Genomic DNA, 23165 nt, shown 5'->3' with positions numbered 1-23165 from the left:
AATGTGCTCCATCAATACGATATAAGCAATAAATCTAAGTGTATTTACAGCATGGCCCTTTACAGCAACATAACAAGCATCTATGAAAGTAAACTCGTGAATCAACAGAAGGTGTGACAATCTGTGGTAAGCCGACAGCTCCATTACCTCTGCAGAAAAAAAAAACGAAAAACAACTTCTCTGCAACTACCACAACTTTTACATCCTGCGGTTAATGGGGCGTGTGCTGCTGATAGACGAGGGAGCATCTATAAAAGTGAGATTAAAGAAGGAAATTTAACATGAGGAAGATATGAAGCTATAAAGTCACGGAACTGATTGATTACATACAGTGAGCAGATGTGGGAGGTGTTTTTTTTTTTTTTTTTTTACTATGCCGTCTGTGCAAACAAGGAGCGCAGTTTCTTCCTGGGTGTAACTTGCAGTCGCTTCCAGTGTGAGAGAAGCTATAAACCACAAGGGACCCTTATCAGTTCAGAACAGGTCAAAAGTACCTCATTACAAGTGGACGCACCACCATGAAACTGACCCTTTGAGCTGGGACAAACGCCATAGGCCATGTGACGGTTAAACAGATAATGGAATGAGTAATAAGGACGTAACGTTATCAAATGTTACAGGGCCTCATCACGCTCATCTCTTGGCAGTAAAATGGTTAAAAATAATTTGATAATTAATGTCTGATATTATCCAACGAGAATATCCAGAGTGCACTAACTGGTTTCATACAGTTTGTTTGTTGTTGTTTTTTTTGCAAAGCTTTGGTTAAGATCTGCTAAAATGCTATTATGATGAATGGGACCTGAATTTCACTTTGGACCCGGAAGTGGACAAAGTACAGTTATCACATCATCACTTAATAGTTTCGTATGGAATAGACCTGTCACGATAATTACTATATTGACTTATCGTTCAGTATATGAAAGCTGGAATCATATTTTTTGGGGTCAATATTTATCATGTGTATTTTTTTTTTTTGCACTACAGGGAAATTTGTGGTTATTTTCTAGCTATTTGACAAGATTTAAGCCGTAAAAAGTTGAATTAATAACTTCTATGACTCATTACAGATGCAAAGTATAACTATATTTACTTAAGGACTATATCACACGTCATTTTTTTTATTGTGTTAATAAAGACAATGCAAACAATAAAACCTTTTGACGTGAGGGAAGAGAGGATGCATACGTCCAGGTTTGACGGGGATGATAAGACAATAAGAAGGGCATCTGTTCTTCTTATCTTTGTATATGGGAGTGTGTGTGTGCGCGTGTGTGTGCGTGCATGCAAGTAATAAAACAGAAGAAAGAAAACTAAAGAAAAAAGAGGCAAAAGGCGGAACATTTAAAAGACAACTGAACTTCAAAACGCGTTATCGTGACAGGCCTAAAATGGAATACATAAAGAAAAACATCTCTGAGACCAACAGGTGCCAGACCCTCCACCAGAAATGTTAGACAGTGCATCTTTAATAAGTCTTTTTAAAGTTAAACCAGGTTAGCCAGGCCATGTTAGCCGCAACAAAGCAAATCAAAGAATCGTGATCTAGTTTCCTCTGCTGTTCCATGCCACAGAAACACAACGTGCTTTAGACCCTTGAGCTACGCCATTAGATCAACTGTACACCATCCACAACCATAATGGTATTGTGAGACCTTTAATATTGCAATAACTCAATATGGCTGATATTGTCCTATCCCTGAGGCGGACAGCACCAGTCCCTCAGTGGAGTCAGTGTGTCTGGGCCCAAATGCACATATCCCCCCCCGTCGAGCTGTCGCAGTCACATCGCAGCATTGTCAGGACCAGCTGATGTGTTCAGTTAGTGTGCACTTATCAGCACAGCCCAAATTGCAGGGTTCAAAAGGCATTAGTGCAAAGTCATGAAACCTTAAAAAACCTCACTAAATGCCAAACAGACGGGTCCGTAGGGGCTCGTGGTGTAGGCTGTTTGCAGTGTAATCGCAGAAAGGCTGGTTCTCTGCCTGTCACGTTAACACATTTTCAAGAGCGATATACGAGTAAATATCGATGATAAACATTAATACTGAAACCAAAACATAAAGAGGAGTTATCCACCAAAAGTTATTCTAAATGTACAAGATTGTTAAAAATATGAGCTGCAATAAATACATTACTTAAGTGTTCCATTCTGTTGTTAGTTGGTGTCTATAGTGAGCGACAGAAGTAGGCCTGTCACGACAATTACTATATTGACTTATAGTTTAATATACGACAAATGGAACAATTAATTTTGGAGGCCAATATTTATCATGAGTACTTTTTCTTTGTACCAACAGGGAACTTTTTGCTATTTTGCTGTACTAAGGTGTAATTTGAGCTGTAGAAGGTTGAATAATTAACATCTATGACTCATTCTAGATACAAACTACTACAGGGTTTCATTCTGGTATTTCTGTACTTAAAAAAAACAAAAACAAAAAAAAAACCTGTACATTTTTAATTGCTTGGATTCATTCCTACAAAGAAGTTCATAATTCAACCTTGGTCAGTTCAAATTGTAGAAGAGAAAAATAAACACATTTTTTCCACTATTACAAAGAAAATGTCTCCACAAAAAACACTAACCCAAAACATGTCTCATAAGCTGATACAGTTTATCATCATAACAGGTCTAGCTGCTTCAACTGTGATAAATTTCTTTTCAATCGTGTTCAGAAAATTCAAGGCAAAACATTCAAAAGTCAACCATAATGCCAGTGCGTTTCAAAAGAGTGTTTACAACGTTACAGCTAAACACTTTGAACTACGCGGCGGGTTTTCACTGTCAGTGCTGTCTGTACAGGGACAATGGGATGTCTGAGTCAGTCAGACTATAGTCAATGGGTTGAGCACAGCACTGCAGCAGCTCTGTGCAGAACACAATGGGTCAGTAGTGCAATATGAGATTACATTATTGATTACACGCTCTGTTAGACAATGTTATGCAACTACAAAGCTCCTGTCATTAAGATGGGGAAATATCTTTATACACAACAATTAAAGGTGCAGTACGAACTTTTCTGCTTACCCTGAGGAGCTTTGCCTGGACAGTTTCACATTATGGTGTTACACTTATCTATAGACCTGTCATTGTAATTACCATATCCACTTATCATTGAAAAGTATCTGAACTGAAAGCTGGAATGATATATTTTGGGGCTAAATATTTATCATGTGTACAATTTCTTTGCAATAATGAGGAAATTTGTGTTATTTTAGTTGTAAGATGATAAGACTTGAGCTGTAGAGGGATGAATGAGTCACTTTTATGCCTCCGTTCTGCTCTGTATTCACTGCAGCTCATACTGTCTATTAAAAAATATGGTTTACTGGGATTACCCTGCTTTGTTGTTATGGTGTCAATGACATAAAGCAGTTTCACTATTATTGTTTATTATGATACTTCATTTTAGCAATATGTCATGCTTCAAAATGTGTTATCATGACAGGCTTACTTATCTAACTTGCATTTATTCAATTTAAGGTGTTTTACTGTTGAAAAATAACTAAAACCAGGCATTAGCATGAGTGGGTGGCCTCTCCAGAGATCTGACCTGTAACCTGTAATGACGTCACCTTCTCGTCTCCACGGATACGCCTGTGGCACACTGGGGAACATTGTAGGTAAATAAACAGCATTTCCATGGTGACAAAGGTGGCAGTGGCAGCCCATTACACCAGAAAAGTGATAGTGCGCCTTTAAATATGCAGGTACACGTGGCATCAAGAAAATGAGAAGGACAGAGACAAGTGTTTTACTTCAACAAGATCCTGCAACTTCTGTAATGCATCAGTTAGAGGTAAGACTATGTTCTCAGTGACTTGGTTTACCTAGCCCTCACTCATCCAGCATTAACACTAAGAACCTTTAATGGAATAAGCTCATACAGAGAGGCTACTAGTTTGTTCTGGCAAATGCAATCTTCTTTAAAACAGGTTATATATGTTCTAAATCTGTTTTTACTAGTCCACTTCTGAGTCTGTGAAGGGGACAACAGCGTGCAGCCTCTCACTCATGCGCTCTAGTCACAAGAGATGACATCATGTTAGGTCAGCTTGGGTTTTAGTGCTCAGCTTGCTATCTACATCTGCCATGTCGTGTGCGTCACGTTAGCCCACATTTACTTTGAACGCTGGTTGTTAAACGGGTCACAGAGCAGCTTGCGCGAATTATTTCCACTTTGTCCAAACCCCAAATGCATGGTTTTCTTCAACAATAACTGCGCAACGTGTATTTTCCAAGCAGTAGTATTCAGAATGAGCCACGGAACACAAGTATCCAAGGTAGAGGCAGTGTTATACCTGTCTATAGGTGCTAGAGGACGTAGTAAATAGTGTGTAGTACAGGCTGCTCCGTGCGTAAAGGATGTTGCATCGTCAGAGCTGCTGGGGCTGAATGATAGTAAAATCCTATCAAAACAATGTACGACAACGATGGGAGAAACCATAGTGAATACAGCGACAGGCAGTTACGCACAGAGACCCATAACGAGTGACACGGCTGAAACATCACAATACAAGTGTTTACTTTGGCGCGTTAAACCACTAATCGCCCTTTTAAACTACCTGTCACCCTTTCATTGTCATACTCACCCATTGAGCACTACGGCAAAGCGATGGTTGCGTCGATTCAGTGTCAGAATATCCCAATTAAAGCGTGAAATTAAAGCAGGTGCACAAGACATCAATCAAGAAGCGTACACTCGGGTCAGAACGGTGCAAACAGACCTACGCACATAAACCTGGAGCAGACGCCGCGCTCTGTGCTCACTACCTCCGAGTCCGAGCAGGAGCCGCAAACAATGTCAAAAACATGCGGCAGTACGCTTTGCCTACTTTAACTGGAGCATTTTAGTTATTCTCTACGTTTCGCTCGTATCACAGTCTTGAATCCATGAGGAAGTGTCATCATTGCAGAGCTAACACTGAGCTACGCGCTAATATAAACCCAGAGCAGGAGAAGAGCGCAGAGGAGACGCTTACCTTGTGGATAAAAACTCCTTGTTGTAAACCACGCGCACTTGGTGATCATTTAGCCGTAGTGCGAGGCCGGTGTGACTTTGGTAAGTGCTGTCAGACGGTGTGTGGACTTCCTGAATGACAGAGTAGCCCGTGTTTGACAGCTCCCCGGGCGCGCAGCACACAGCGGAAATAAAGTTTACAACTGCTCTGGATTGACTTAATATGGCCCCCGCAGAGGTTTACAGTAGCAGAACTACTATGCACGCTCAAATTACAACGAACAAGCTATTGTATCTACAAGATGCTTAAGCCTTATCAGCACATTGTCTAGGATTACACAACTATAAGCCTATTTCCATACTATGACAATTCTGTGTCAGTTGTAATTTTTTTTTTTTTTTTGCCTTTTTTTTAGTTTATTAAGTGCATGCGTACGTATGCCTTTTTTATGTTTCTTTTTTTTTTTTTTTTTTAACCAACTTCGGTAAAGGCGCGCACTCTCTCAGGACACACAGGACGCGCAGAGCCGCAGTTGGCGTTTGCTGCCACCTGCCGGACATTTAAGAGATTCAACTATCATGCGGTATTGTTTTTGTTTAACTACCCTCATTTATCAATTAAATAAAAATATTCCAAGCCCTTTAGGTTCATTTAATGCAAAAATCTAAAGAATAAATACTGTTACACTGACAACAACTGGCTGTAAGGTCTGTTATTTTCAATCCCAACTGAGAAACACACCAAAGAGAACGTTTTAATCATATAATTCTTACGCAACTATACTTATTATTTAATGCATAATATAAAGTGCATAATACGACCTGGATTTTTAAAAGTATTATTATTGTTATTATTATTTTGAGTGTCATTTGTTATACAGGCATATTGACGACCGACTAAGTCCTGCGCGGGGTCCTCGCAGTTGTAGGCGCTGTTCCAAGGAGCAAAACACAAATCGATTGTTTATTTTGTGTGTGTTTACGTTTTCAAAGTGGAAATGGCTTCAACTTTATTATCACCAATGGTTGACTATTACAACGACGAAGAGGACCTGGACAGTGTGGACGAAGACGACGATCGCAGTTTCAGAGGACGCGATTCAGAAGAAGGTGCGTACGAAGTGTCCAAAAGCGTCCAGCCCGCGCGTTACATGTTTTTTTTTTCTTTAATTTGCGTCGAAAAAAACAATGCATCACCAATGTCTCAATTAGCAAAGTAACGCTTATAATTTGTAACATTTATCTCGTGCTTTAATAAAAAACATGTGCCAGTTTTCATTGTGATCACAAACTGAATGTTTCTCTGTTGTTTTCGTGCTGTTAAAGCGCACACCGTCGTCAACAATCACCACATTGGAAGCTAGCTAGCGGATTGCGAAATAACACTAAATAATTGCCCGTATTTGCAGTTTACGCGCGTGCAGACGTGTAAATATAGCACAAAACTCACGTGAAGACCGCGCTGTTTTTAGAAATGTGCGTTTTTTTCGTTAACCTGTGTAGTTGACTGACCCATGTGTTAAATAGCACACAATCAAAGTAAACACGTTGTAGTTTATGTTAACAGTGACCGTTCACGTATTTCGCGAATGAATTCACGTTTAATCTAACACGATATAGCGCAATTTAAGTGAACGAGAATTACTTTGTGAGTGCTATGCTAGTGAGCCTTTATTTAGCCGTCAAGCTAACGCGGCTATCAGCTCAATGCGAGCCCTGACAGCTCTGTGTGAGCGATAGCAGGAGCTCTGTCCACTGCACTGCCCTTTTCACACTGTGGGTGAGACGGGACGGGTTACAGGAGGACGGAGGAGACACACAGATAAGAGGACAGCTAAAGCATGACAGCTATTCAAGGTTAGCTTTATCCGTGACGACGCTTTCCTCTCGGCGAATGGCTCGGTTTTCGTTGTATTTTGGCGTGTTTTGGCTAATCATGCGAGATAATTCGGAGTTACTTTGTAAACTGTGGCTGAGCTAAATAAGGCTAGCTCACCAATGCTAACTGAAAATGAAAGCTGCTGTGTCAGCTCAACTTGCTGGGCCCATTCTCTGGTGCCGGGCATTTAAGGTTACATTGCATTGGACTGGAGCTTGTTTAGAAGTGATCCGTAATGTTTAACACCTCTGTATCTGTGCGCAGACCTGTCCTCCCCCCGCACAGCTCAAGTTAGCCACAGGATACCGCTGGTACCGGTGCTTTTTACTCGTTTGGTCACAATGTCAGTGCTGCTGCTTGTGTCGTATTACCTTAAAAAGTGCCATGATAAACTCTCCTTCGTCTGTTTAAACCCCTGATAAACGCTTTGTGCACCATTGTTTGTCCGGTGCCACGCACGTCCTGGATCAGTTTGGGCGTGTGCTGGTGAGGGCATTTTAATGCTGGGGGGAATACTTTTGTTTCATGTGTAATCACTTTACATAATCCTAGGTAATGTAACGGAGGTAGGTGTCAAGTCAACATATGGCACTAACATATGGCATTGTATCTGGTTTTGTAGACACAGAAGATGCCAGTGAAACAGACCTCGCGAAGCACGATGAGGATGACTTTGTCGAAATTAAAGAGCAGTACGTGCTGACTCAAAATTGTCTTTTATTGTTGGGCGCCTTGAAAACATTTATGTAATGTTTTCTTTGGTTTCTTTTTGTAGAATGTACCAGGACAAACTAACCTCCCTGAAAAGACAGTTGCAACAATTACAAGAAGGTAAAGTTTAATTTACCTGCCAGACAGTATCATTGGCAGGCAGCATGTTTTTGTGATGGATAGCGAGTAGTATGTATGGATATATGTAGGGGTGTGTGTGTGTGTGTGTGTGTGTGTGTGTATAGGTATGTATATAATTTTCCAAATCAATTAACATTTCTGAAATATTAGGATATTAGAATTGCATTTCTATCCAGATATAAGTGCATGATGTACTGAAATGTTGAATACTGAAATAAAGGACAACACTTGACAGGTACACTTCAGGAATATCAGAAGAGAATGAAGAAGTTAGATCAGCAGTACAAGGAACGACTCAGAAATGCAGGCAAGTGATTTGTACTACTATCCCACTATTATTCTGTATTCATTTCATTTTAATTAAATTTGAACATTCCCCTAACTTCTTTTCAGACCTATTTCTTCAACTTGAGGTATATTCTTTGATCTGTTCACAAATATTGCTGTTTTTTGTGCACAGTGCCTTCAGTTCAATCAATGTTTTTGGCTTTTGTAGACAGAGCAGGTGGAGAGGAATTACATAAAGGAAAAAAAGGCGGCTGTGAAGGAGTTTGATGATAAAAAGGTTGAACTGAAGGAAAATTTAATCGCTGAGCTGGAGGAGAAGAAAAAAATGATCGAGAATGAGAAATTAACAATGGAGCTGACAGGCGGTAAGAACTGGCATTAATAATAATGAGCCACTTTCAAGGGCTAGTTCACTAAAGGGGGGGGATTACTGCTCTGTTTGATGGGACTATGAATGGCACTGATACTTGGGATTTAGATTAAGACCTATTTAAGATCAAAATATTTTGAATGTTTTAATGTTACAACTTAATCCTTGTTTTTTCCATGAGCAGACTCCATGGAGGTAAAGCCGATCATGACACGTAAATTGCGGAGACGACCCAATGATCCGGTACCAATACCAGACAAACGGAGGAAACCAGCACCTGATATCCTTATCATAAATGCTTCAACTAACCTTACTCCTATGAACCTAACATCAAGTGGAGCTGCTGGGTTTCAGACGACATCACAACATTCTGTAGGCCAACACTTGTCAATCATTTATTCAAATACAGGGTATTCCTCTCCACAGACCTGATCTGTAACTTTGCCTTATGGTGTCACCAGCTACCCTCCATGGAGATGAATACATTTAATGCCATACTGTGGCATATTCTAGGCAAGGCAATGGTAAATGTTAGCTCTCCCACCTCCATGGAATCAAAGCGCTTTACATCAAGGAACCACTCACCAATTCACACACACGTTGATGCACCAGTGTGCTCAGACACTGGGTGCAAGGTGAGCGAAGTGTTTTGCTCAAGGACACAATGACAGCATTCATCTGTGGGAGCTGAAATCGCACCACAAACCTGTCAATCTGAGTATGCTATCAATGATGTTTATGTCGACAGAGGGATTTGAATATTGTTACAATCCAAATTTTTGGTTGAAATATAGCAAATTCTAGGATCAACTTCCTAATAAAAATGGTCAGGTTCAATATTTGTAAATTTACTTTTTGTATATTTATTATTCCCCTCATCTGAGTATGATGTCATCTCTTTCTAGAGTCTCGCAGTTGAATCAAAGCCAACCCTTAACTATACACATAGGTTCTATGATGGCTAATCTGCCTATTCTGTGTCTTGCCTATGTATTGGTTATAAGCATGTTTTCCTTAATTCTTCTTACCGCAGTTAAATTATTTATTAACAGATGACCAGATAATGGAGGATCTAAGAACACTGAATAAGGTAGATTTCAATGCAATGTCATAATAACGTTTATATACTTTACCAGATTTTTTTTCATATTTTTTTCTTTTCTTCTCTTAACAGTTAAAGTCACCAAAGCGTCCAAGTATGTCTTCTCTCCTATTTAAACTTTCATGCATAAAGTCTATTCTGTGTTTAACGTTTGGCTTTCCTGTTTTCAGTTTCCCCATCATCTCCAGAGCACATCCCCTCAGCCCCCATGGACAATCCTTCCCAGCGGTATGAAGCCCGTATTGAAGAAGGCAAACTCTACTACGACAAAAGATGGTGAGTTCAAAGACATGTGTAGTGCAATGATCTATCACTAGAGGACAGCATTGCCACGTTATTCAAAAGACATGTTGCTTCTTTGGCTGTGTAATAATTTTCTAGTCTCAAATATTTATAGCAGTCACTACAACAATAAGTTACTGAACTGCAGAGGCTGCATTAGCACTGGTTATTGATTGGCTGTGGGTGCTGGGGCTTAGGTAGTGAAGATTCAGATCAGAGAGCAATTTTAGTTAGTTTAAACCAACTGGATTTCAACATTGAAACTGGCAACCCAAATGAGAGACTCATGTGAGGCTTATTCTGCTTATTGACTGGATAATCGCCTTGAGAACCAAAACATTTAATTATAACATAAATATTTGGGACATCATGTCCAATGTTTTTGTAATTAAGAATTAATCAGCATTAGAACTGTTATCAATAAAGGCTATATTTGATTTGAACATGTCTATACCTCTATATTTGATTTGAACATGTCTATACCTCTATATTTGGAGACACAGATAGATTTTAAATTTCATAAACTTGACCTAACTCTTACAGAGGGTTCCTTTTTTAAAATAACTTTGAGATTTTTTTTAATGCAAGTCTACACTGTCTGGAACATCTGTTATAACGTTGAAGAGAACCTTAAGTTGTTGCATTTTAATGTTTTCTGCCCTTTTTAGGTACCACAAGAGCCAGGCCATCTACCTGGAGTCGAAGGACAACACAAAGATCAGCTGTGTCATCAGCTCCGTGGGGACCAATGAGGTGAGTGTGTCTGACAGTTTGTACTGATGGTCCAGGAGCAGTGATCAGCAGCAGATTCCTATCTTTACTTTTGAATCATTATTATGAGTGACTCTCTGTCTTCACTCTGTAGATCTGGGTGAGGAAGACGAGTGACAGCACAAAGATGAGGATCTACCTGGGACAGCTGCAGAGAGGGGCATTTGTCATCCGCCGGCGGTCTGCTGCGTGAAACACCATCCCGTCTGCTCCTCTGTCCATCAGCTCCACCTCCTGTCACTTTGTTAAACTTATCATGCAGTTTCAGCTGCGGTCTCTATATTCTTACAGCGCACTTACAACAATCTAAAGTATTTGTCACTGTGTGGCAGAAGTGAGTTCACTGGAGCTCATTGACTCAGTTGACTGTATTTTTCGTGCTTATTTTTCAAAAATCTTGCAGTGGTCCACTGTTACAGTTTCATTTCTCCCAAATAGTCCATACTATTCTGTCCATTTGTACATTTGACTTTTTGGAAGAAAAGTATTTTAAGTTGCTTTTTATATGATTTGTGCAGGACAAAGTAGCTTAACTGAAACGGTGAGGAGGATAAATGGACCCTGGTTTGTATAGTGTTGCATATATTAAAATACTTCTGTCTTTGATAAACAAGAATACTGTTTTTATGAGTCTGACCATGTACATTGTTTTGTTTTTTATCCTGTGCACCAAAAAGAACAGAATCTAAAATGATCCTGGTCCTGTTTGTTTTCTGTTGTCAGTATTTTTACATGACAGTGATGTGTCGGGGACTAGAACAGGCCGTAGCACAGTTCACTCGGCTTCTGTTTTGTAAATGCTATTGTTTAGAATTCAGTGCAATCCTCTTCAGTCCTCAGTTACACCCCCTGTGTGTCTGTTTTAACTGCATTTTCCTTTGCTTGATCTAATGAGGCCAAATACTAAAAAAAATAGTGGTCTTCACAGATTTGACATGGGAATTGAGCCAGTATATTACTCTCTGTAGCTGATTTTGTGTTTTTAGCTCAACTTGCCCACTGCGTCTTGCTGGCGGCTTTAATTGATTTGTGATCAATAGCTCATTATAAGGCATTTCCTACTATATATCACAATTAAATAGGGCTTTTAGACCTTCAGTACAGTAAGGTGTTCAGAATGCATTATTTTAACCTAAAATACATAAACAGCACAATTCACCTGTGCATTCACCTCAGCGGGTTTTAAATATTAAGAATGTAACAACAACCACTATAAACTAAGACTGAATATAACAATGGTAAGCTACATTTTGACTGCTGGTGGTGTTCATTATACAGCTACCTTACAGCTAAAATACAATTACTTGTGGATAGGAGAGAGTTAGCTGCAGTCTTGGAGATGCTGTAAATCATAGTGTGCCTCTGTTCTGACTCCCCCAAAGTCCCATCATGTCTGGTAATATCAAAATGCATTATGCTTATGCCCCATTAGTCTACTGCAGCAATTTAGTCATTTTAAGCTATTTTGTATCTCCACAAAAAGTGATTTAGATCTCAGACGTGCTAATAGCTTTCTGACAAAGCAGTTTCCACCAGTTTATCCAAAGACTTATTTTGCCATAGCCAGTAGCTGCTGAGTTAGAGGTCACTTGTGTGTGTTAATGTCCATTTAACCTCTCAGTTTGAGTTCAGTCATTGGGATCATTTAGTGTCCGATCTGCCCAACATGAACACATGAATATGGTAATAATATGAAGCATATTATGACACAAACAGATTGTTATGCAATGGTTAGTCTTATCCATCTTCTGCTTTGTATGAAGTAGGAAGGATAAAGCAGTTCACCTTGTTTAATGTGTAATGTTTTGTTTTGCTTTTTTAAACAGGATTTGCAGCCTGTTTCTTATAGACTATCAATATGAGAAGGACTGAAACTTGCATGTGGTCTGTACAGGCCCATGTCAAAAGCCATGACAGAACTAGGAAGGTGTGCTATGTGACTTTTCCAGTGGGGAATGGGCCACCTGCATGTCTCCATGGAGATGTTATTACTTTGCTCCTAATGTTACAAAATATAGCATTAAACTTATCTTGCTTGAATTTGTTCATACAGGTGTTTTTGTGGCTCCAGAATACTTTGAAAGCCAAACATTCTTACTGTGATTGGGGTCGCTTCAGCCTCTCCGTAGATCTGACCTGTAACTTGCTTGTCTCCATGGATATAGCCTAAAGAAAATCACATACTATATCTAAAGAAAATGACATCCAGTCAAGTGGACATAGGTTTTTAAGAGTGAATATGTTTTGCCACTTAAAGCTTCTTTAGTTCTGCCACTGTGGAACATTCCAGGCAAAGCAATAACATCTTTGTGGTCAAGGAGACAAGCGCGTGGTCATGGAGACAAGCTGCACAGTGCACCTTTAAATTAAAAGCTACATTTCTTGTTTCGTGAGCAGTCCTCATAGACTTTAGAGTCCATGTGCTGAAACAGTGTCTCCTTTATTACGCATAAATATTGCAGTTCCCAAATTGTCCTTGAATTTGACTCTCACACTAATTGCCTTTCGGAGGGTGAACCAGCAGCACTGTCATTGTCATACAGCGTTAAATCAAGATCTCGCTGACTTAGCAGCTACATGAGAAAGAGCACTTATTCCTCATGAATAAATCTATCATCAAGCAGACACATTTCCAACGACACACAGCCTTTCGCGCGCACTCATGTCCTCCCGCGCTCTGTCACTCTGCTTTTTCGTAGCATATCTCTCCCCAAAGCTTTTATACTTTCTGCTGGTTATTGCTTGCGTGCATAAAACGTCACCCAGAGCATCAATAAACCAGTCACAGTTACAGTTACAGCCGCTGGATCCCCACTTTCATCTTGTGCGTCTAAATTGGCTTCGGTGCGCGTTTTGTGCTCGGTACATGGCCCATGGCACCGCGCTGCGCACTCTTCCACTCGGCCCCATCCAGCCCGTGCGGAGTGGGGGGTTAGATTGTGGTGGTCTGGAGGGAGGAAGATGCGAGCGTGGTCCTTGACAGTCCGGTGGACCTTTGCATCTCTGTGTGGGTGCGGGCGTGTGTGCGTAATGTGTGTGCGTAATGTGCGTCTCTCTCTGCGCGTTATCGCACTCCGACAGGTCCGCGCTGTGAGAGGAATTAATTTAAAGAAGCAGCTCCTCATTTGGCTTCTGATATTTGATCCCACTTTATCAAATATGGCTGGGCTGGAGCGCGGTCTCAATGGAAAATGAATGGCACAGTTTATCCAAGACTCAAGAACAATATGCCTAGTGTAAAGCAAGTAGACCAAGGAGGATTAAATCATGATTGAAGTAACAGAAATTGAATATAGCCTAAAAAGACAGAAATTTCATGCTCAGGGCAAGAAGTCCTGACCTGGGCCCCCCTCTAATATAAATTAACAGGATTCTGGGCCCTTAAAACCCTGGAGTCCGGGAGCAGAAATACTACTACTTTGTTTTTCATAGGGAGTCCAAATCGCTTAAAATGAAACAAAACTGCATAATTACTTTCCATCTTACCCTTGTTCACCCCAGACCAGGGCAGCAGTCTATCCCCACATATGAAGGGCCACAGTTCCTGATTCATTTTGACTCTATAAAGCAAACATAATAAACCTTCATTTTAAAGCACTTTCTCGATCCTTTCATCTGCGTTACAACAGTCTACCTCATGTCCCAAATGATTCTTGTTTTCAATACATACCTTCAGAAGTGGAAAGAAATTGTTATTATGGACTCACCGTAATGAATAAATTAACAATGACTACAAAAGAAAGACTGATATAGCACATTGGCAGAACTTCTATCATTTGCCTGGCACTGTGTTGTAAACAATGTTGGGAAGTAACTAAAAACCTGTAGCGAAAATTCTTATTCCTACTTTCATTACATTTGTTACTTTTCTACATTAAAAGGAATACAATACTTTATCATGTTTTGTTTTTGTTTTTTTGTAAAATTAATAATAAAGCATATTGTAATAGTATTTTTCTCACTAAAATGTAATGCCACTCTGTATAAAAGTATGCTAAATATTCAGAATACAGTACGCTGATTGGTCCATGTAACGGAATACAACACAGAATATATTTTTCGAGTGACCATATTATGCTATTTTCTGATCTGTTATTATGTTGTTTCCTCATCACAAACATATGCATATTTAGGCTGAGTTCTTCTCTCAAACTGAAAACACTCTCCTCCACCTTGTGATGTCATGTGGTAATACAGGAAGTGCTCCACTGTGTTTTTCGACTCCACACACCTTCACTAGAATCATTTGGATGATTTCAGCCATGGAATTGCCAATCTCTACTGAACAAAATGTAAAATTTAGCTGTTATCTTGAAAACTACAGCTTCATAGCATCACAAAGTGGAACAGAGCATTTTGAGCTTTATAGATGTAGACAGACTAATAATAAAGTGTTACTCAAACATGTGTGAATGAAACAAAACACAGCTCCGGGCATGTTTTAGCGGAGATAACATCATTCTAATGTAACTAAAAGCCCACAAGAGCCAATTTTGAGCAATATAGCACCTTTACTACAGGTATTCAGAATTCTGTAACTAAATGCATTTTCAAAGTATTCTTCCCATCACTGTGTTGTAAAGCTTAATTATTCAGAGACAGCCATGTAGACATCTTGATACTTGAATTCTATTGTTGCTCATGTTCTCTTCATCGGGACCTAACCATTGTCCTTCACCGTAACCTTGGGACCTCATTGTAAATCCCACTCTCTGCGATAAGATTGGAGGCTATGATATGGTATCTTACACGTCATTCTAGGAAATGAGGAATCCAAGCCATTGATCTTGTTTATTCCCCAGTTTAGTCACTTTTGGAGTATATTATGAGTAAAGAGGTAGAGATTGAAAGATGGACCTGTCACACATAAAAAGCTGTTCACTGTAAGTTTCGATGCATTAGCAAAAACCAGTGTGCTCCCCAAACTCCTCCATCATCTCTGGGCGCACCTTGAAAAGATGGATGATGTCTCACCTGGTGGGACGCAAACAGCCATATGGAAAATGAAACCATCCTCAAATGAATCTTTAATGATTTTTGCGTCAGTTTGTTTAGACTCTATACTTGGGCTTTGAGCTTCCACCAATTTAGATTTGGGTTCATTTTTTCCACAATGGTCCTATGTAGCATGACAAAAACAAACCCATAAACTGCATGGTGGCAGAGTGGCTAAGACTCATTTCATAGCAAAAAGGTTCTAGGTTCGTCTCCCGGTTCACCTTAGCCTATCTATATATTTCTCCTTGTGTCTGTATGGGTTTCCTCCTGGCATTCCGTTTCCACCATCAACCCCAAAAAATGCACAATCCGTAAAAATCCCCAAGCTACGGTACTCCTGACTAAGACTAGCTGAATGTCTGGAGATGAGTTGTGAACATAGACCGTATATATAAATGGACATAGCTAACCTACTAGCTACCACGTTCCAAATACGAAGCGAGCACGGATGCGCTTCCGGCTCCACTGACTCCGGCCCCAATTCAGTTTACATTAAAAGACTGTCACCCCTCTGTCCATAACTGCTGCAGTGGGCATCTTCATTTTGGTCTTCAAATGTTTAACCCGCTCCACATGATCCTGGTGTTTTGATTTTGCTATTGTGTCAGTAAATAAAGATATAAAACTTAATAATAGACAAATCAGGCGTCTCTTTCCCTGAGGTTGCTCCCACTTGCATTAGCAACAGGTTTGGCTGACAGCTAAACCAGCAGGAGGGGCGGGAACCTTCAAGAGCCTCGCTCCAGATTGACTATTTGTTTGCTATGATACTCGTGGTTGGAATTCCTAATACGCAACTTGGCTCCAGATTCGCCGTTGTAACCGTTAGCCTCGATGAGCTTCATTTGACAGGAGCCGAACATTATGGGTGACGTCACACTCACTTAGTCCACTTCTTTATACAGTCTGTGGTCCTGAAGGATGGGTCAAGTGCAGATGACATTTTTCCCTACAGGGACAATAAAGACTTAACCTTAAAAGTGGTATTGAGGTTAAACGACACGTGTGCTTGAGACGTGCAGACCTTCATATATCTTCTTCCTCTATCTATACCTAGACCATTACGTATAAAGTCAGTTATAACGAACCACGCGAGGCTCACACTATGATATTACTGACAGTTTATAGATGCACTTAGGTAGTTGTCACATTGGTTCCAAAACAATTGCCCTTCTTCTTTCTTTTACTATTCCCTCAAGGAAAATAATAGGGCTAGGTTGTATGCTAATAGGCACGAGAGCACTCATTAGGAGCCTGAATGATTATGCTAAGTATGACCTAACCTACAAACAGAAAATGTAAACAATATGTGTTAGTTCCAGTGTTGTTAGCCCCTTCCTTCAGATAGATGTAAGGCAGTGTCCACCGGTGATCTGACCAAAACCGATGAGCGGCGAAACGTCTTCACTCCAACAACTTTTCGTCCAGTTGACAGATTTGAATTTTCTTTTACTATGGATCATTCCTGGACGACTGAGCGATTACACAAACTCCTCTATGTGACCTTGTCTGGAAAAAAACAACTCTCACATTCATAGCAACAAGCAACATTGTGTGATTTCTGGATATATTGTAAGATGACCTCCGATTAACTAAAAAAAACAGCTCTTAACAACAGGATAAAGTGTGTTTTCATGGAGGACAGCTAAGTTTCCTCAGCTCTCACATCAGAGTCGACATTTCAGATGGCATTTATGCTTCTTCTCATAAAGCGATCTTAGTTGTTCTTCCATTACACCAGCACATTCTGCCCGAGGAGAGAACCGGCACGCGTTAGCCTCCTCTGTATAATATGTAAGAGCAGAGTACGATGAAACTGCAGAGGCTCCGCTGCCCTAAGGTTAAAAAATCCAATTTGAATGTGTGCAATGCAAACCGCCAGCTATCTCGCAGGCAGACACATCCTTATTTTTACATTCAGGAGTGAAACGCAGTCAATGACACCAGTGATTAAAAATGAATAGGAGGAATTATCATTTACATTTTCAAATATGCAGCGTAAATCTGTTCTAAAATAGTTAATACTGATTTAATATTGAAATATGGATGAAAATGATACATAATACGATAGATGAATGTTTTATGAAGTTTTAGTGGGTGTAACTTTTCACCACGTGCTTGTCCCCATGGAGATTTTATTCCAGATTTCTTTGCTTTTCTGGAATGTTCTACAGTATTTTATTAAACGTAGCTGTCTTCATTGAGACAAGCAAGGTCAGATCTGTGGAGAGGAGGCCGTGCTCACAGTAGGAATTTTTTTTTAAGACCTGTAAATGAACAAGCTACGGTGCTTAACTGTTTTTTTGTTTTATTTAAGCCAAAGCTCTAACATCTCAATGGAAATAAGATAATGGATAATGGGCCCTACACCAGACAATCCCATTAAAAGTCTAGCAAAACTTGAGACTGAGGGAGGGAGAGTAATGTAGCGAGTCCATTACAGAGTGTGACAAACTCATAAGAAGTAGGTGACCTGTAAAAGAAATGAGTATAAATGCATTGGCTAACAACTTGTTTTTGAACTGATACTTACCTGTTTTGTCTGCCATCTTAGGTGTTCCTGCCAAAAGAGTCCCCAGGGAGCCGGAGCACCTTACGAAGGGTCCGGGACAGGCAACTTTGTTCTGAGGAGGAGGGGTGTCCAAATATTTTAGCACAAAGTAATTAAAATCACAGTACAAACAAATCAAAAACATAAATAATAATCATAAAATTTACATTAAAAGAGAAAAGTGCAGAATAAAACTTTTCAGTCGTATGCGCAACTAAACAGAACCACTGATTCTCCATGTTTACTCCTGGTTTAGTCCTGACTCGGGGCACCAGCAGGAGGCCGGTCCCTGAAGTCCTCAAAGTGTATATAGAGCTCTACTTTTGTAACTGATTGATTGAATAAATGTTAACACTGTTTTTGCCAAGGCGAACTTTTAAAAAATATAGTTATACTTGCCGGCACTTACCTGCGCTGGAGTGTGGGGGCAGCCAATTAAGGAAGGTGCTGGATAAAAGGAGCCAACCTCAGTCTACTCAGAGGACGTGCTGTGTGAATAGGCTGTTACTGTCGTGCTGGTTTTAAATTTGCCCCTGTTATTTTTTTTTGTAAATATTATTCCTTTTTGTTGCTAATAAACACACTTGGGCCTGCACTGAACAAATCGTCTCAGCTCTGTTCCTCGTCGCTGAGGTTGCTATCCGGGCTATTACAGGGAGGAATGTGAAAAACATCTGAATCACTGAACTTCTCCATGGTACGGCTCAGTTTGAACTTCTGCTTTGAGCTCTGTCATCTGATTTGTTGTTGATTAAACAAATTAATGTGCAAATTACTGCTGCTAATTTTCATTGGCGCCCCTGTGGGAAAAGTCGAAAGAAAGGGAAAACATCACAATCATGAGAAATTTAAAACTGGCTTGAAATATTTCTTTGTTCTATGATATAATACATTTGAATCGCGTTGTCTTTTTCGTATTCTCCTTTAAAGCTTCACCATGTAATTTTTCTGGTAGGGCTCACCACCTGCTAGTCCTTATGGATATTATACCTTTATGCCTTTGCCTGGAATGTTCCACAGTATGTCAATAAACGCTTCCATCTCGTTGAGCAAGTGACACCAAAAGGTCAAGTTACGGGTCAAATCTGTGGAGAGGCAAGCTCGCTAAAAGTAGGAATACATGTTTTTTAGGGTATTTTTTGAGTGATAAGAACACCTGTAATTTAATAAATGCAATACTGTCATACTGTGGAACATTTGTGTAAAGGACAGCCCATAGTAAACCTGATAGCCACCACGTTCCAAATAGGAAGCGAACATTGGCGCGCTTTCGGCTCCATCAGCCCTATTTCCATAACTGCTGTTGTCAGGCTCGTCATTTTGGTCTTAAAATGTTCGTACATGATCCTGGTATTTTTATTTCACTCTTGTGTCCGTAAATCAATATATGAACATTAATAACAGACAAATCAGATGCCTTCTTTCTTCGAGGTCTCTCCCGCTAACACTAGCAGCAGGTTTGATTGACAGCGTTGCTAAGTGCCCGTTCCCTGCTAAACCAGCGGTGTGGGCGGGAAAGAACATTCACTTTCAACAGCCTCGCTCCTGATTGGCTCTTTGGTTGCTATGATACTCATGGTCGGAATTCCAAATGTGAAACTTGGCTCCAAATTCTCCCCATAACTCCAGCCTCGATGAGCTTCATTTGACTGGAGCCGAGCGCTATGGGCAACGTCACACTCACTTGGTCCACTTCTTTATACAGTCTACAGGATTAACATCTTAATGGCGGCAGAGAGGGCCCCTGGAAAAGTTACATACTGCACTTATAAGGTCCATGTGGTAAACTCTCTACTTTTTTGAGTGTTTTATTTTGCCGTGCTTCTAAACACTGCCCTGACATGAACCCTGCTCTTGTTTATGATGGTTTTATACCCAGATTGATCTGAAGACATTTTCGTGTCTTCTTGAAGGAGGAATAAAGCAGGGAAATAGCTATGATTAAAGCCCATTGATTGTAAGATGTCTTCACAAAGCATTGAGGAGCGCTCCGAGTGCTTGCCAGTGGCTCATTTAGAGTAGAGAGGAGGGATAATGGATGTCATCTGGCTGTTCCTCTTATGTCTTTATGGTCTTCAGAGTCATCGGTTCAAGGCTGCAGCTGCCCCGGCCCTTTCACTGTAATACACATTCACTCATAGCAAAAAAGCTTCAACGCACCAAGCCAAGAATAAACCAGAATTACTCCACACCTCCATACAATACCTCTGCTCCAACTGACATTATTAGAAGAGAGTGTGAAATTACTTACAATTAGAGTTTCCTAGACAACATGCCGTCTATGCATAACAGTATTCCCACAACCCCGACTCTACACTTGCACACTATTTCTGCGCTTGTCAGAAAATTGTTTTGCTTCTCCCTCGGCCTTTCAGAGGTAATTTTATGTTTGGACTAATGAGAAGTGTGGTTTGTTTGTTTTCCATTGTGTATAGGCTTAAGCGAGAGAATAGTAAAATCAATGGATATGTTTTAGCAAAAAAATGTGGAAAACAGAAGGAGTTGAAACATATTATTGTAATGGTATTGTATTATCATGAACACTTTACTTTTGAGATCCTGGACTATTAGTAATATCACTTCATGACATTAAGACATATTGTAAAACGTTTGATTTAATGCTATTCCTGTTTCACAAAGTACTATTTAGTAAATCCTAAATGGTCTTATTTTTATATAGTGCTTTTCCACCTCCAAGGCACTGAAAGGAACCAGTCACTCAGACACCAGTGTACGCAGACACTGGGGGCAAGGTGGGTTAAGTGTCCTGCCCTAGGACACAACGACAGCATTCATCTGTGGCAGCTAGAATCGCCAACCTGTGGGTCAGTAAATCTGACCACTTAACCGATGCTGTTTACGCTGAAAGCAGGATTTGAACCGGCAATCTTCAGATCATTGGACAAACACTTGAGGTACTGTTCATAGCCTTTCTTAGATTTTTGATTTCTTTTTATACTTTGTTTAAAGATGAGGTACTACACTTTTATGGGCTTTTAATTCCTAATACATAACATACAGTGCCAGGCCAAAAAAAAAAGTCGCCACTTGGATTTAACTAAGCAAATATGTTGGGGCTGCTGCAGTTGGTCCGGTCTAAGTTCAGTAACAGTCTGCGCTCAATGAATGAGGTCAGCTGACACCTGAATATACTGAATGACCAGGTTATTCCATCAATGGATTTTTTTCTTCCCTGATGGCACGGGCATATTCCAAGATGACAATGCCAGGATTCATCAGGCTTAAATTGTGACAGAGTGGTTCAGGAGCATGAGACATCATTTTCACACATGGATTGTCCACCACAGAGTCCAGACCTTAACCCCATTGAGAATCTTTGGGATGAGCTGGAGAAGCTTTGTGCAGCGTCAGACTCGACCATCATCAATGCAACATCTTGGTGAAAAAATAATGCAACACTGGATGGAAATAAATCTTTTGACATTGCAGAAGCGAAATCGAAATAAGGAAACAGCGAATGTGTGACGTAATCAAAGCTAAAGGCGGTCCAGTAAAATATTAGAGTGTGTGACCTTTTTTTTTTTTGCTGGCGACTTTTTTTTTGGCCAGGTATTGTATTTAGATCACCATGTTACCTTTTATTGTTTTGAAAATTATATATTCGCCGAAAACAACGTATTAACATTTTTGGTGCTCTGAGTCCCCACTTCCTTTACTCTCAGTGCTAAGTCACCCCCTCTTCAGAGTGCTACATCACAACACAATCTACATGCATTCTGCTAATGAAACTACTGCACATCATGTCAGGTTTGTGAAGTTGTAGTACATTGTTTTATATCCTACTGTATCTTTATGAAAAATTGCCATATGAGATGCATAATTGACATACTGTTGGTTTGTGGCCTGAGCATTGACAGAATCATACTGCTAACCGCGATACACTTTGTCTTAGCATACAATTTCAACCCTAATACCGTGCTATCGCTGTTCTGTAAAGTGCACCCAACACCCAAAACAAAAAGGCTCCTCTCATCATTTATAAATTAACTTGGGAGAACACGAGGCTATGTTTAGAAGAAGCAGGAGGAGATCTTTCGTAGCTAAGTGCCAGAGGAAGTCATGCTGAGGAAGACACGCCATGTCCCCCCCCCCCCCCATTACGGCATCTGGTCCTCTCTGGGCTGATGAGCTGCAGCCCCCCCCCAGAATACATCAGAAGAGTTCAGCTGTGAGAGGCGTCGCAGGCTGATGACTTCACTTCCCATCTGCCGCCCCGGCTTGAGTAATGGCAAAGAGAAAACGTCCAAGTCATCCAAGAGTGAAATCCAATCTCATAAAGCCATACAGGGGAGCACACCAGAATGCAGCGCCTCCAAACATTGCAATAGCCCATTTCTCTATCATTTTCAACTTTGTTTCTGTTTAAGTTCAGTGACACTTACGGTTTCATTTCAAGGCTTCAACATTAGGGCTGTGGGAAAGTAATGAGCGCTTAAATTAATATAATGAGCTGATATTATGTGGCAGCTACTGTTCACACAACCATAGACTGTATAAAGAAGTAGAATAAATGAGTGTAATGTCACCCATAGCGTTCAGCTGCAGTCAAATGAAGCTCATCGAGGCTAGCAGTTATAGCTCCATATTTGGAATTCCGACTGCGAGTATCATAGCAACCAAAGAGCCAATCTGGGGTGAAGCTGTTGAAGTTAATGGCGCTTCCTGCTGGTTTGGCTTAGCGATAACAATCAAACCAGTTGCTAACACTAGCGGGATCGACCTCGGGGAAAGAAGGCAGCTGATTTGTCTGTTATTAATGTTTATATGATTTACGGATACAATAACGAAAGGCAGACCCCAGGATCATGTAGAGTGGGTTAATACGAACATTTTAAGACGAGCCTGACAGCAGCAGTTACAGAGAGATGGGCAACAATTTTCTAATGCAAAGTGAATTGGAGCCAGAAGAGCCCACATTATCACTTCCTATTTGGAACGTGGTGGCTAGCAGGTTCGCTATGTCCATTTATATATACAGTCTATGCACACAACAGATAAAAAATAGGACTAAACTGGAGCTAGACCAGGACTAAACCAGACTGGGACCAACCAAGTCTTTGTAGAATTCATAGACTATATCGGGCTCA

The 23165-nt window shown here is 40.3% G+C and overlaps 2 protein-coding genes across 5 annotated transcripts in view; one reads left to right on the top strand and one right to left on the bottom strand.

Annotated features, from left to right (window-relative positions):
- taok3a (TAO kinase 3a) overlaps nt 1-10517 on the bottom strand; it is an 89301-nt gene extending 78784 nt beyond the window's left edge. The window contains exon 1 of one of the 3 annotated variants that reach the window (XM_055223965.1): nt 10508-10517. The gene's annotated coding sequence lies outside the window, so the exon portion shown is untranslated. Of the gene's footprint in view, nt 1-4986; nt 5175-10507 lie in introns of those variants that run through there. The other 2 variants (XM_033972040.2, XM_033972041.2) reach the window with 2 other exon arrangements.
- Nucleotides 5879-11202, top strand: suds3 (SDS3 homolog, SIN3A corepressor complex component). Of its 2 annotated transcripts, none has more exons than XM_033973121.2 (12): nt 5879-6074; nt 7466-7535; nt 7619-7674; nt 7931-8002; nt 8089-8108; nt 8192-8348; nt 8538-8633; nt 9382-9443; nt 9528-9549; nt 9626-9731; nt 10406-10490; nt 10603-11202. In XM_033973121.2, the coding sequence occupies exons 1-12, from the start codon at nt 5963-5965 to the stop codon at nt 10699-10701; spliced, it is 957 nt and encodes a 318-aa protein (XP_033829012.1). In that variant the 5' UTR covers nt 5879-5962; the 3' UTR covers nt 10702-11202. The 2 variants fall into 2 exon arrangements, with proteins under 2 accessions (XP_033829012.1, XP_033829013.1); XM_033973122.2 differs by lacking the exon at nt 5879-6074 and adding an exon at nt 6676-6821.
- Nucleotides 11203-23165: the final 11963 nt, after the last annotated feature.

The sequence above is a fragment of the Periophthalmus magnuspinnatus genome, chromosome 9, assembly GCF_009829125.3.
Source record: "Periophthalmus magnuspinnatus isolate fPerMag1 chromosome 9, fPerMag1.2.pri, whole genome shotgun sequence".
Taxonomy (NCBI): Eukaryota; Metazoa; Chordata; class Actinopteri; order Gobiiformes; family Gobiidae; genus Periophthalmus; species Periophthalmus magnuspinnatus.
The sequence above is the reverse complement of the archived record's forward strand: the minus strand, read 5'-3'. Positions and strand labels throughout refer to the sequence as shown.